The 12520-nt window shown below is 40.4% G+C and overlaps 1 protein-coding gene across 1 annotated transcript in view; it reads right to left on the bottom strand.

Moving 5' to 3' along the window:
• The window catches only part of LOC143958203 (protein zwilch homolog), a 108175-nt gene that overhangs the window by 75308 nt on the left and 20347 nt on the right, over positions 1–12520 (bottom strand). Inside the window, exons 3-5 of the mRNA XM_077467675.1 lie at positions 10135–10230; positions 4389–4504; positions 328–530 (exon numbers count right to left, since the gene is read on the bottom strand). Coding sequence (XP_077323801.1) covers positions 328–530; positions 4389–4504; positions 10135–10230 — 415 coding nt within the window. The remainder of the gene's footprint in view (positions 1–327; positions 531–4388; positions 4505–10134; positions 10231–12520) is intronic.

Genomic DNA, 12520 nt, shown 5'->3' on the forward strand with positions numbered 1-12520 from the left:
GTCCGCGCTGTCATTCGGCTATAGCGCGGATCTCAAGAGGTTAAACAAACCTGGGCATCTTAAACTAACATATGATAAAAAAATTATAATTCATAAGCAAAGGTTATCTTTGGTGAAAAGTTAATTATCAAAAAACAAAAAAACAAAACAAAGTCGGATCAATAGGTAGCCTTGCAAATGGGTGAAGCCCAGCTTTACTAATAGAGTAAAATGAAACTTGCTAATGATTTCCAGAGGTTTTGCTGCACAGATTCTTTTGAGAAATAATCTGATGGAAATCTGGGGGCCTTCTTTAAGTCTCGAGTTTGGTGGACGAGTCTCACATACCTGCATAAGTCACTTTATGGAAGGCCATTCCTGTGATCTCATTTCTGCTGGTTTTAATAGGCTCAGCGCCAAGCCAACAGGTCCCTTCCGGGTCGGAGCCGTCACATCGCACCCACAATTGAGGCAAGACGTCCACCGCTTTCCCATTCCTCAGCTCAGCCATGTTGGGGTTGTGTGTTAAAGTATAGCTGGAAAGTAGCTGCCTACAAAAAGGTAACACACAGAAAACTACATTAGTATTCACTATGGATACTACATTTTTATTTAACCACTTCAATACCGGGCACTTTTACCCCCTTCCTGCCCCTGGCCAATTTTCAGCTTTCAGTGCGGTCGCACTTTGAATGACAATTGCGCAGTCATGCAACACTGTACCCATAAGACATTTTTATCATTTTTTTGAAACAGAGCTTTATTTTGGCGGTATTTACTCCCCACTGGGGTTTTTATTTATTTTTTGCTAAACAAAAAAACACCCTTTTCTAAGTTTGTTAAAAAAAAAAAAAATATTGTGCAAATATGTATTTTCTTTTTTTCTTCATTGATGTGTGCAGATGAGGCTGCAAGGATGGGCACTGACGAGGCTGCATTGATAACCTGCACTGATGGGGCTGGGCTGATAATCATGGCACTATGTGGCACTGATAGGCAACACTATTGGGCACTGATGAGGAGGCACCGATAGGGCAGCACTATTGGGCATTGATGAGGAGGCACCGATAGGCAGCACTATTGGGCACTGATGAGGAGGCACCGATAGGCAGCACTATTGGGCACTGATGAGGAGGCACCGATAGGCAGCACTATTGGGCACTGATGAGGAGGCACCGATAGGCAGCACTGATGGGGCTGCACTGAATATCAGTGTAAAGAAAGTACTCACTATGCCCGGTCAGCCTAGCCGGATCTCTGTGTGAGGAAGAGACTGCCAATAACCGGCAAGTCTGTTTTCATGTGACCAGCTATGATTGGACACAGCTGATGACATGGTAAGGGGCCACTGCAATTGGCCCTTTACCATGATCTGCAAGTCTCTCACACACACATATAGTCTCCCTGGGTCATTCACCATATCCCATGGATTGGTAAGCCATCTGCTTTATGCCGTCTCCCGTCTATTACTTAACTCTAAAGGCCTGCTTGTAAAGTGACCTATCCTAACTTTTTTCTTTTCAGGCTTTGTGGGACTGTTGATGGAACAGTCACCTTTCCTTTCTATATAATTTGAACCCCTATGTGGTGCCTGCTTCTCCTAAAGTTCCCCATAAATGCAGGATTACTATCGAAGGATAGTCTTTTGACCCCCTCACATTCAATCTTTACTGGAGCGCGCAAATCATTACTGGTACAACTGGATGATCCGTGTGTCATTTAAACCCATGGATATTCCCAAGCATATTCTTTTGTAATTCCAAGTAAATTCATTTTTCTAACACTATGTACATGAAGATATCACTATAAATATAAAAACAGCTCATGGATATCTACTTGTATACATCTATATGGGTATCTCGGATAGATTCATGTATCTATTTAGGTATAATTATATTATACATACACACACATTATATTATTATTATTATACACGATTTATATAGGGCCGACAGTTTACGCAGCGCTTTACAATGTATAGGGGGGAAAACACAATTACAGTACAATACAAAAGGTACAGGAGGGCCCGGCTCGTAGAGCTTACATTCTAAAGGGAGGGGGTAGTTGTACAAAAAGTACAGTAATAGCTACAGAGAATGATAGGGGGGGGGCTCGGGGACAGTTGTTAGGTGGGTGTGGGATAGGCTTTACTGAATAAATGAGGTTTTCAGGGAACTTCTAAAAGTGGACAGGGTAGGGGCTGATCGGACAGACTGGGGCAGGGAGTTCCAGAGGATGGGAGAGGCTCTGGAGAAGTCTTGAAGGCGAGCATGAGTAGGTAACAAGGGAGCCACAAAGTAGGAGGTCCTGGGAGGAGCGGAGGGGATGATATCCACAGATGAGGTTGGTGATGTAGATGGGGGCGATGTTGTGGATGGCTTTGTATGTTATGGTTAGCATTTTGAATTTTACACGTTGGGGTATGGGAAGCCAGTGAAGGTATCGGCAGCAGTCATAGATGGATTAGTGCAGTATATATATATATATATATATATATATATATATATATATATATATATATATATATACACACACACACTTTTTTTTTTTTTTTTATACATACAGATACATCTATCCAAGTTGCTATAAATACTATACAGTAAAAACTTGGATTGCGAGCATAATAGATTCCGGAAACATGCTTGTAATCCAAAGCACTTGTATATCAATGTGAATTTCCCCATAAGAAGTAATGGAAACTCAGATGATTCTTTCCACAACCTTTTATTCATAAATTCTTTTGTTTATAGTCCATAAAAATAAATAAATAAAAAAGATTATAGTAATGTGATGGGTTGTGTAACCATAAAATGTCCATCCACAAAAAATCCAGCAGGAGCTACAGAGTATAAAAGAGAAGAGAGGCGCCTCTAAGTGTAGCAATATGGTTACATTTAATGAAAGTACAACATTTATCAACTCACATGGTTGATTAAAAGAGGCACATCTAAGTATGGAGGCATCCGGGGTAAAGCGGTCCACATATCATCCTCCTCACCGGCGGCTTTAAAGTCTGCAATCGTGACCCAGGAAGACTACTCTGCAGTAGAGCGATCTAAAGGCGAGGCTTGAACCGCTCGTATAGCGCAGCGTGGAAGGGACGGCGTTGATTGCTGAGCGGGGGGATGGTCTACGGAGACAGATTTACCCCGGATGCCTGGATACTTAGATGTGTCACTTTTAATCATCAACCATGTGAGTTGCTAAATGTTGCACCTTCATTAAATGTAACCATTTTACTACACTTAGAGGCGCCTCTCTTCTCTTTTATACTCAGTTGTGACATGGCACTACTTGTATATCAAGACAATCGCTTGTATATTAAGTCAAAATTTAAATTGTCTTGCAAAACTCTCTCAAACCAAGTTACTCTCAATCCAAGGTTTTACTGTATTTACTTTTTTGAAAGAGGTAGCGATTACGTGTTATATTGAGAATTACCTTCGGTCCGTACTCACTTAGTACTTTCTCATATTTGCTACCCCTGTGAAGTGAACACGTTATACAGTTTTAAGACTAGCTATGGCCATTCTCTATTTGACCCTACAGTTTTCCTTTTTCATCTTGAGCATACCTACTGTGGGACAGACACGGTGTAACCTCTCCTTGTACTCCAGTGCCCGCCTAGGGAGAATCGAACGCATGTATATTCAGACCCAGGCAAGGTGAATATATTACACATTAAATAAATGATATATATGTGCTTCTGTTAGTAATAACATGTGTAATGATATATGGTTTATTATCTATGAATTTTCTATTTGTATAGTGAGGCCCGTTTTTCTTATATTCCCCTTCTCGTGTGTCCTGAAGAAGTGGATCAGCGAAACGCATTGACACACAGGGGTTTACTCTCTTAATATCCTGTAACAAATCCAGTGTACTGGCCCTTGTTTTTTTCTACTGTGTGTTTATCACAGGAATGTTATATTATGACAACTGCACAAGCGCTGTATTTATTTTTGATTAAAAAATGTGCACTGTCACTGTACTAATGACAGTGGCTGGGAAGGGGTTACCATCAGGGGTGATCAAAGGTTCAATTGTGTGCCTAACCTGTGCTTACTCACTGTGGGGGATGTGATTTGACTAGGGGAAGGCCAAGATCCATGTTTCTGCTTTGTGGGAACACAGGATCGATACCTTCCCTTTTGTTAGAACGGCAATCTGCCTTGTTTACAAATTGTTGGCATGATCAGTCCTATTTTTAATATCAATGCCAACATTTCACAATGTCTGCAAGGGTATGCAAACTTTTGAGCACAACTGTATATGAACAAAGATAGGGATTTAACCAAAGAGCTACAGAATACACCACGATGCACGCCCTGGAAAACGAATTTCACAGGCCAGCCATGTCTCCTAATTCCGATTACCATGAAAAGGAAACCATGAAATGACAGAAATACCTAGCTTTCATGGAGGACAGCGGCAATGGTAGGCAGGACTCCTCCACAGGGACATTGAATGAATGGCTGGAACTGTCCTGGGATTTGTCCATATTCTCTTCATCTACTTTGAAAGGCTGGAAAAGAACAGGTACAGGAGATCACTTGAAGCATAACCAAAAGTAAAAACACTAAAATGACATATACGCTTCTGGTATTAATTCATCCCGCATATTTAACCCTTTCATGACTAAGCCTATTTCTGACATTTGGTGTTTACAAGTTAAAATCCCTATTTTTTGCTAGAAAATTACTTAGAACCCCCAAACACATATATATACACACACACACACACACACACACACACACACACATACACATATATATATATATACACACACATACACACACACACACATATATATATATATACACACACACACACATACATATATATATATATATATATACACACACACACACACATACACACACACGTTTGGGGGTTCCAAGTAATTTTCTAGCAAAAAAAATAGGGATTTTAACTTGTAATTATATATATTAAAAATGGGGGAGGGGGGAAAAGGAGAGAGGGTGGGACTTTAGATGAAGCACACAGCAAGTAAAAAAGTTGGTCAAGCGACTAGAAAATGACATTTATTCATATTTCATAATCCATAATCCACCATAAAACATTTTGGGCATCAAACCTCTATAAGGTGGATCTTAAATAGACATGCAATGTATAAAAAAAATGCATCGCAATCCGATAGATCTTAACATTTGAAAAAAGCAGCAATGACAATTAATGCATATAGTACACAGAGTGATAGTAAATTATATTGAATACACATAAAATCAAATGATGTCTTATTGTTCCATGATTAATGTAGAAATAAAAAATGATAAAGGCTCGACGCGTTTCGCGGCACGACAACCGCTCATCAGGAGCAAAATCATGGAGTAAATCTAAAAAAATAAAATGAAAAATGAACAAAAGATAAAAAAATAAAATAACAAAGATTGAATAAGAAATATAAAAGGAAGAGAAGTATAATTTTATAATTAATGAGAGCTATGCATCCAACTCACGTCTGCACCCACACACCAGCAGATTAGCATCGAGGATCGCCACAACATCGCAGAGCAAAACTCATGGTCACCACAAAGGCCAGCATGGGCGATAACACACTTGCTGTGTGCTTCATCTTAAGTCCCACCCTCTCTCCTTTTCCCCCCCTCCCCCCATTTTTAATATTTTGATAAGGATGGAGGCGGGCACCTCTTTGATGCTCGCTTCATTTAAAGTCCCAAAATTGTGCTCTGCTTATTTAAACTAATTAGGGATGGAAGCACACAGCAGTAGTTTAATCTCAATGTATTTTGTTGTATGCAGACATAGTTGGTTATATTAATGGCCCTACACAAATATATAATTTTTTCAATATTAAAAAATTACTATTCATTCATTTATTTATTTATTTTGTTTTCTTCATACTTTACTATTACTTTTAATTTATAAAAAAAATTAGTTTTATTTTATTTTTATTCTTTGAATATATTGATTATTAAACCATACAAACATTATGTTTTTGGTGCGGGCTGTTGTGTCCCCGGGTCTGCATTTGCACACCTTGGGTTATGCATTTGGTTTCGCTGCCTCGTTCGCTGCTGCTGGTCTTCCGGTCACTGAAATGTGCCTTGTGGGTACGCCGCCCTTTCCCACCCTCCCTCTGACGCGGGGGGGGGGGGGGGGGGCGGACCTCTGGTCCCTGCCTGCCAGCATCACGCTGTGGATGCCAGGAATGCTCTGTCCTTTGTGGCGTTGCACTGCTGACGATATGTCATCCCTTGGGTGGAAGCATTCCTCTCGTCGGTGTCGTCTCGGCCAGCATGGTGCTGGGGGCGGGACAAAAGGCAGTGCACCTATTTTGGCATTTCCTCAGTTAGGTTCACATATCATCATCTGTTCTACGTGACAGATCATATTCACTTTTTTATGGCCCACTTTTTGGCTATAGGTACACTTTAAATTTTTATTTTTTTTCCCCACTTTGTTGATACACTAACATATACACATTATTAATATAATTTTATTTTTCAAATTATTTTCCCTTAGGCTCCCCTTTGGGATTTTCATTCACACTCTACACATGCACATTTTCACTTTGGAGGTGCCTGTGGTGGGTGTTATCGCCCATGCTGGCCTTTGTGGTGACCGGGAGTTTTGCTCTGCGATGTTGTGGCGATCCTCGATGCTAATCTGCTGGTGTGTGGGTGCAGACGTGAGTTGGATGCATAGCTCTCATTAGTTATAAAATTATACTTCTCTTCCTTTTATATTTCTTATTCAATCTTTGTTATTTTATTTTTTTATCTTTTGTTCATTTTTCATTTTATTTTATTTTTTTAGATTTACTCCATGATTTTGCTCCTGATGAGCGGTTGTCGTGCCGTGAAACGCGTCAAGCCTTATTTGATTTTATGTGTATTCAATATAATTTACTATCACTCTGTGTACTATATGCATTCATTGTCATTGCTGCTTTTTTTAAATGTTAAGATCTATTGGATTGTGATACATTTTTTTATACATTGTATGTCTATTTAAGATCCGCCTTATAGAGGTTTGATGCCCAAAATGTTTTATGGTGGATTATGAATTATGAAATATGAATAAATGTCATTTTCTAGTCGCTTGACCAACTTTTTTACTTGCTGTGTGCTTCATCTAAAGTCCCACCCTCTCTCCTTTTTCCCCCCTCCCCCCATTTTTAATATTGATGGGGATGGAGACGGGCACCTCTTTTATGCTCGCTTCATTTAAAGTCCCAAAATTGTGCTCTGCTTATTTAATATAATATATTTTTTTTTTTTTTTTTTTATTATATATATTTTTTAGGGCTGCTGAAATTAACAATTGTTTGATTAATCGATCATTTAAAATCGACCTTTCCCATAGGAAAGGTCGCGGCTTCGCCCTAGCTCCGGAGCCGCAGCCATCTTGGTCCACCCGGCGGCGGGTTAGTATCGGCGTGCTGACGTCATCATCGCCCGCCTGCTTGTGCCGTCTACTCTGAGGACAGACGGGTCTGCTTGCGGTCTATTCTGGACAGAGCAGACAATCGTGAATATTAAAGGTATGGGGGGAGATGTGGACAGTACAGTTAAAGTTAAACTAACTTTCTACGTTTCTCTTAAAGTTTAATTAAAAAAAAAAAAAATTTGTAAAAACTGTATGTGCGTTATAATTAATTGAAATTAGACGATTAATCGATAAAAAAAAAAACGATTAATCGAACAGGAAAATTTTAATCAGTAACAGCCCTAATATTTTTAGCAGAGAATCTAGAGCAGGGATATGCAATTAGCGGACCTCCAGCTGTTGCCAAACTACAAGTCCCATCTTGCTATGTCTTGCTATGCCTCATGGGACTTGTAGTTCTGCAACAGCTGGAGGTCCGCTAATTGTATATCCCTGCTCTAGAGAATAAAATGGCGATTGTTGCAATATTTTATGTCACACGGTATTTGTGCAGCGGTGTTTTAAACACTATTTTTTGGGAAAAGGGACACTTTCACGAATAAAAAATAAAATAAAAAAAAAACAGTATAGTTATCCCAATTTTTTTTGTATAATGTGAAAGATAATGTTACACCGAGTAAATAGATACCAAACATGTCCTGCTTTATAATTGCACGCACTCGTGGAATGGCGACAAACTTTGGTAACTAAAAATCTCCATAGACGACACTTTACAATTTTTTTTTTTTTTTTTTTTACGGATACCAGGTTAGAGTTACAGAGGAGGTCTAGTGCTAGAATTACTGCTCTCGCTCTGACGATCGCGGCGATACCCCACATGTGTGATTTGATCACCGTTTACATATGCGGGCACTACTTCCGTATGCGTTTTCTTTGCCGCGCGAGCCTGCCGTGACGGGGGGTTGCGGTTTGAACTTTATTTTTTTTCTTATTTATTTTTAGATTATTAAATTGTGTTTTTTTGGGGTTTTTTTTAATAAAAATTTGATCCCTTTTATTGCTGTCACAAGGAATGTAAACATCCTTGTAACAGTAATAGATGGAGACAGGTACTCTTTATGGAGGGATCGGGGGGTCTAAAAGACCTCCAATTCCTCCTTTACACTTCAAAGAATTTAGATCGTTTTTGGCTTCATTCCAGTCTGTCACAAGCCTCTGGAAGAGGCGGATAGTTGAGGCCCGGAAAGAGTGGCGGGGGGGGGGGGGGGATGTCCCCTCCTGCTCCTCCGGGATAACAACCGAGCGGCTTTTAGCGGCATTGGTTGTTATCCTTGGAAAGCCGATCGCCCACTCTAAAAAATGTACCGGGATGACGCCTGCATCATCCCACTATAACCCCCAAAAGCCAAGAACGTGCATCTACATACGCTCGGCGGGAATGGGTTAAATTTCTGTTTACATTTAGTTCTCAGAAATACTTTAGAATTGTTCCATCTGCATTCATTTCCTTTATATTTGTGTCTACAATTCATTGGTCTCTCTTGGTATCTCCCCTGGTAGCCACCCATTCAGATGCTCAAAGAGCAAAGAATGTAAGGAAGGATAAGCCTGGGAGGTGAAGGAACACATCCCCAGCATCCCTATAGACAAGCATGTTCTTGAATGATGGTGTTCTTTCCCTGGAAATTGCACATCTAAAAAAGGGAGCCCAGGGGTGCTTTTTTTTTTATTTTATTTTTTTTTTCACTTTTGAAATCAGTGGGATGCCGATTTATGAAGAACAGGAAATGGTAAAGAAAACAGCAGCTACATGGATGGACTGATGACATAAACATCTAAAGGGAAACCAGGAATGTGTTTTTTCACTTTTGAAATCAGCAGGATGGATATTTATGAAGAACAGGAAATAGTAAAGAAAATAGCAGCTATAGGGATTGACTGATGAAATAAAATCATTTTCAAAGTAAGAAAAAATAAAAAAGGCAGGGGTCATCTATGTGCAGCCGCGGTTTCCAGCATGGGTTCCGCTGCGTCCAGGTTAACCGGTTCAGGTGCAAATCAGGTCAGAATTTTTGCCTGAATTCGCACATGAACCAGATCCAAAGACACACAGGACACACACACAGGACTCTTGGGTTCCATTGAGAGCCAGGTACACTCGCATGTCATGTGACTTGAATGCGGTGGGGAAACCGCATCCGATTCGCACATATGTGAACCCAGCCTGTGTCAGCATTTGAGTCAGTGAGTATTGTTCTTTACTAATACTTAAAATACTAAAGGCAAAACTTTTTTTTTAGTTTTGGATAAAGTGGAAAGGGATTAGACACCTTGTCAGTTTTTATTGCCTGTGCACATCAGGGAGATTCTCCTCCCCCCCCCCCCACCATTTGTTCTGTTTACCATTATCATTGAAAGTAAAAGAAAATCCATAATTTTGAGTTGTCCTCAGAAAATAAATAGAAGGGAAATCTTCCAATGGGGGACACTAGTTCTGACATGGGGGTCCCCAAGGAATTCCCTTAATTTACAGGGATTTCCTCTCACTTCCTGTTTGGTTAGGAAGTGAAGGGAAATCTCCGCAATGGGATGCAGATGGTGAAAAAAATAAAAAAAAATAACTGACAGGGGTTATAACCCTCCTTTACCCAAAATGAAAAAAAAAAAAACTTTTGCCTACAGTTCTACTTAAATGCAATTATTGTGCTTTCAGTAAATCCTTTATATGTGCTTATTGTTCTCAAACAGGAATACATATATAGTGTTTTCATGGCACCGTACCTTTCCCTCCATAACAAAAGCCATTTCACCTCCACCCCAGAAACCTTCCAGTGACTTGCATTGGCCTGGATTAACCAAGTGGACCTGCAGGTCATCCTAAAATGAAAAAGAAAAAGAACAGTTGGGTTAGACCACATTAGAAAAGTATTACAATAATAATAATAATAATAATAACATAAAAAAAAGAAAAAAGAAAAAGAAAAGAAGAACATGTTACTCTTATATTTTTCGTATTTTATGCAGATTATTAGTAGCTGGTGGGGATAACACTAGTCTATAGGGCTGGAACAAATGATTATTTTCAGAATTGATTCGCTGGCCAATTTTTGTTTAAATTAATTTATTAATCAGAATTAAAATCTCAAATCAAAGGTTGGTGTATAATTTAGTTATTACATAAAGTAATTCTTTTTTTTTTTTTTATTTATTCTTGAATATATGCAGTATTAAATATACAATATCTCACAAAAGTCAGTACACCCCTCATATTTTTGTAAATCTTTTCATGTGACAACACTGAAGAATTGACACTTGTCTACAATGTAAAGTAGTGAGTGTACAGCTTGTATAACAGTGTAAATTTGCCGTCCCCTCAAAATAACTCAACACACAGCCATTAATGTCTAAACGGCTGGCAATAAAAGTGAGTACACCCCTAAGTGAAAAAGTCCAAATTGGGCCCAATTAGCCATTTTCCCTCCCCGGTGTCATGTGACTCGTTAGTGTTACAAGGTCTCAGGTGTGAATGGGGAGCAGGTGTGTTAAATTTGGTGTTATCGCTCTCACTCTCTCATACTGGTCACTGGAAGTACAACATGGCACCTCATGGCAAAGAACTCTCTGAGGATCTGAAAAAATATTTTTTTGCTCTACATAAAGATGGCCTAGGCTATAAGAAGATTGCCAAGACCCTGAAACTGAGCTGCAGCACGGTGGCCAAGACCATACAGCGGTATAACAGGACAAATTCCACTCAGAACAGGCCTCATCATGGTCCACCAAAGAAGTTGAGGCCACGTGCTCAGTGTCATATCCAGAGGTTGTCTTTGGGAAATAGACGTATGAGTGCTGCCAGCATTGCTGCAGAGGTTGAAGGGGTCGCGGGTCAGCCTGTCAGTGCTCAGATCATACGCCGCACACTGCATTAAATTTGTCTGCATGGCTGTCGTCCCAGAAGGAAGCCTCTTCTAAAGATGATGCATAAGAAAGCCCACAAACACTAACACTAAGGACATGGATTACTGGAACCATGTCCTGTGGTCTGATGAGACCAAGATAAACTTATTTGGTGTCAGATGGTGACAAGCGTGTGTGGGGGCAACCAGGTGAGGAGGACAAAGACAAGTGTGTCTTGTCTACAGTCAAGCATGGTGGTGGGAGTGTCATGGTCTGGGACTGCATGAGTGCTGCCGGCACTGGGGGGCTACCGATCATTGAGGGGACCATGAATGCCAACATGTACTGTGATATACTGAAGCAGAGCATGATCCCCTCCCTTCAGAGACTGGGCCGCAGGGCAGTATTCCAACATAACGACCCCCAAACACCCCTCCAAGATGACCACTGTCTTGCTAAAGAAGCTGAGGGTAAAGGTGATGGACTGGCCAAGCATGTCTCCAGACCTAAACCCTATTGACCATCTGTGGGGCATCCTCAAACAGAAGGTGGAGGAGCGCAAGGTCTCCAACATCCACCAGCTCTGTGATGTCATCATGGAGGAGGGGAAGAGGACTCCAGTGACAACCTGTGAAGCTCTGGTGACCTCCATGCCCAAGAGGGTTAAGGCAGTGCTGGAAAATAATGGAGGCCACACAAAATATTGACACTTTGGGCCCAATTTGAACATTTTCACTTAGTTTAGACATTAACCACTTACCTACCGAGCTCTTTCAACCCCTTCCTACCCAGGCCATTTTTCAGCTTTCAGAGCTGTCGCGCTTTGAATGACAATTGCGCGGTCATGCTACACTGTACCCATGTGTATTTTTTATCATTTTCGTCACACAAATAGAGCTTTCTTTTGGTGGTATTTGATCACCACTGGGGTTTAAGACCCCATTCACACCTGAGCGTTTTGTAGCTTGAAGCCTGAAGCTACAAAACACTAGAGGGGAAAAATTATATTATTCTCAATGGAGATGGTTCACATCTCCACTCCATGTCGCCTGAAGCCGAACGCCTGAAGCTCAAACAAGTTCCGGACCCTTTTTTGTCGCTCAAATTGAGCAGATTTGGGCGTTTTTCTTCTTTTAACATTGGTGACCTTTTGCCCTGCACAAAATCGTGGTAAAACATGCTGCAAATCGTGCACTATAAGCAAAAACAAAAAAAAAGAAGAAATCTGATGGGCACTGATAGGCGGCACTGGATAGGCAGCACTGATGAG

This window comes from Lithobates pipiens, unplaced genomic scaffold, assembly GCF_037356315.1.
Source record: "Lithobates pipiens isolate NorthernLeopardFrog02 unplaced genomic scaffold, aLitPip1_a1.2 Scaffold_6, whole genome shotgun sequence".
NCBI classification, from domain to species: domain Eukaryota; kingdom Metazoa; phylum Chordata; class Amphibia; order Anura; family Ranidae; genus Lithobates; species Lithobates pipiens.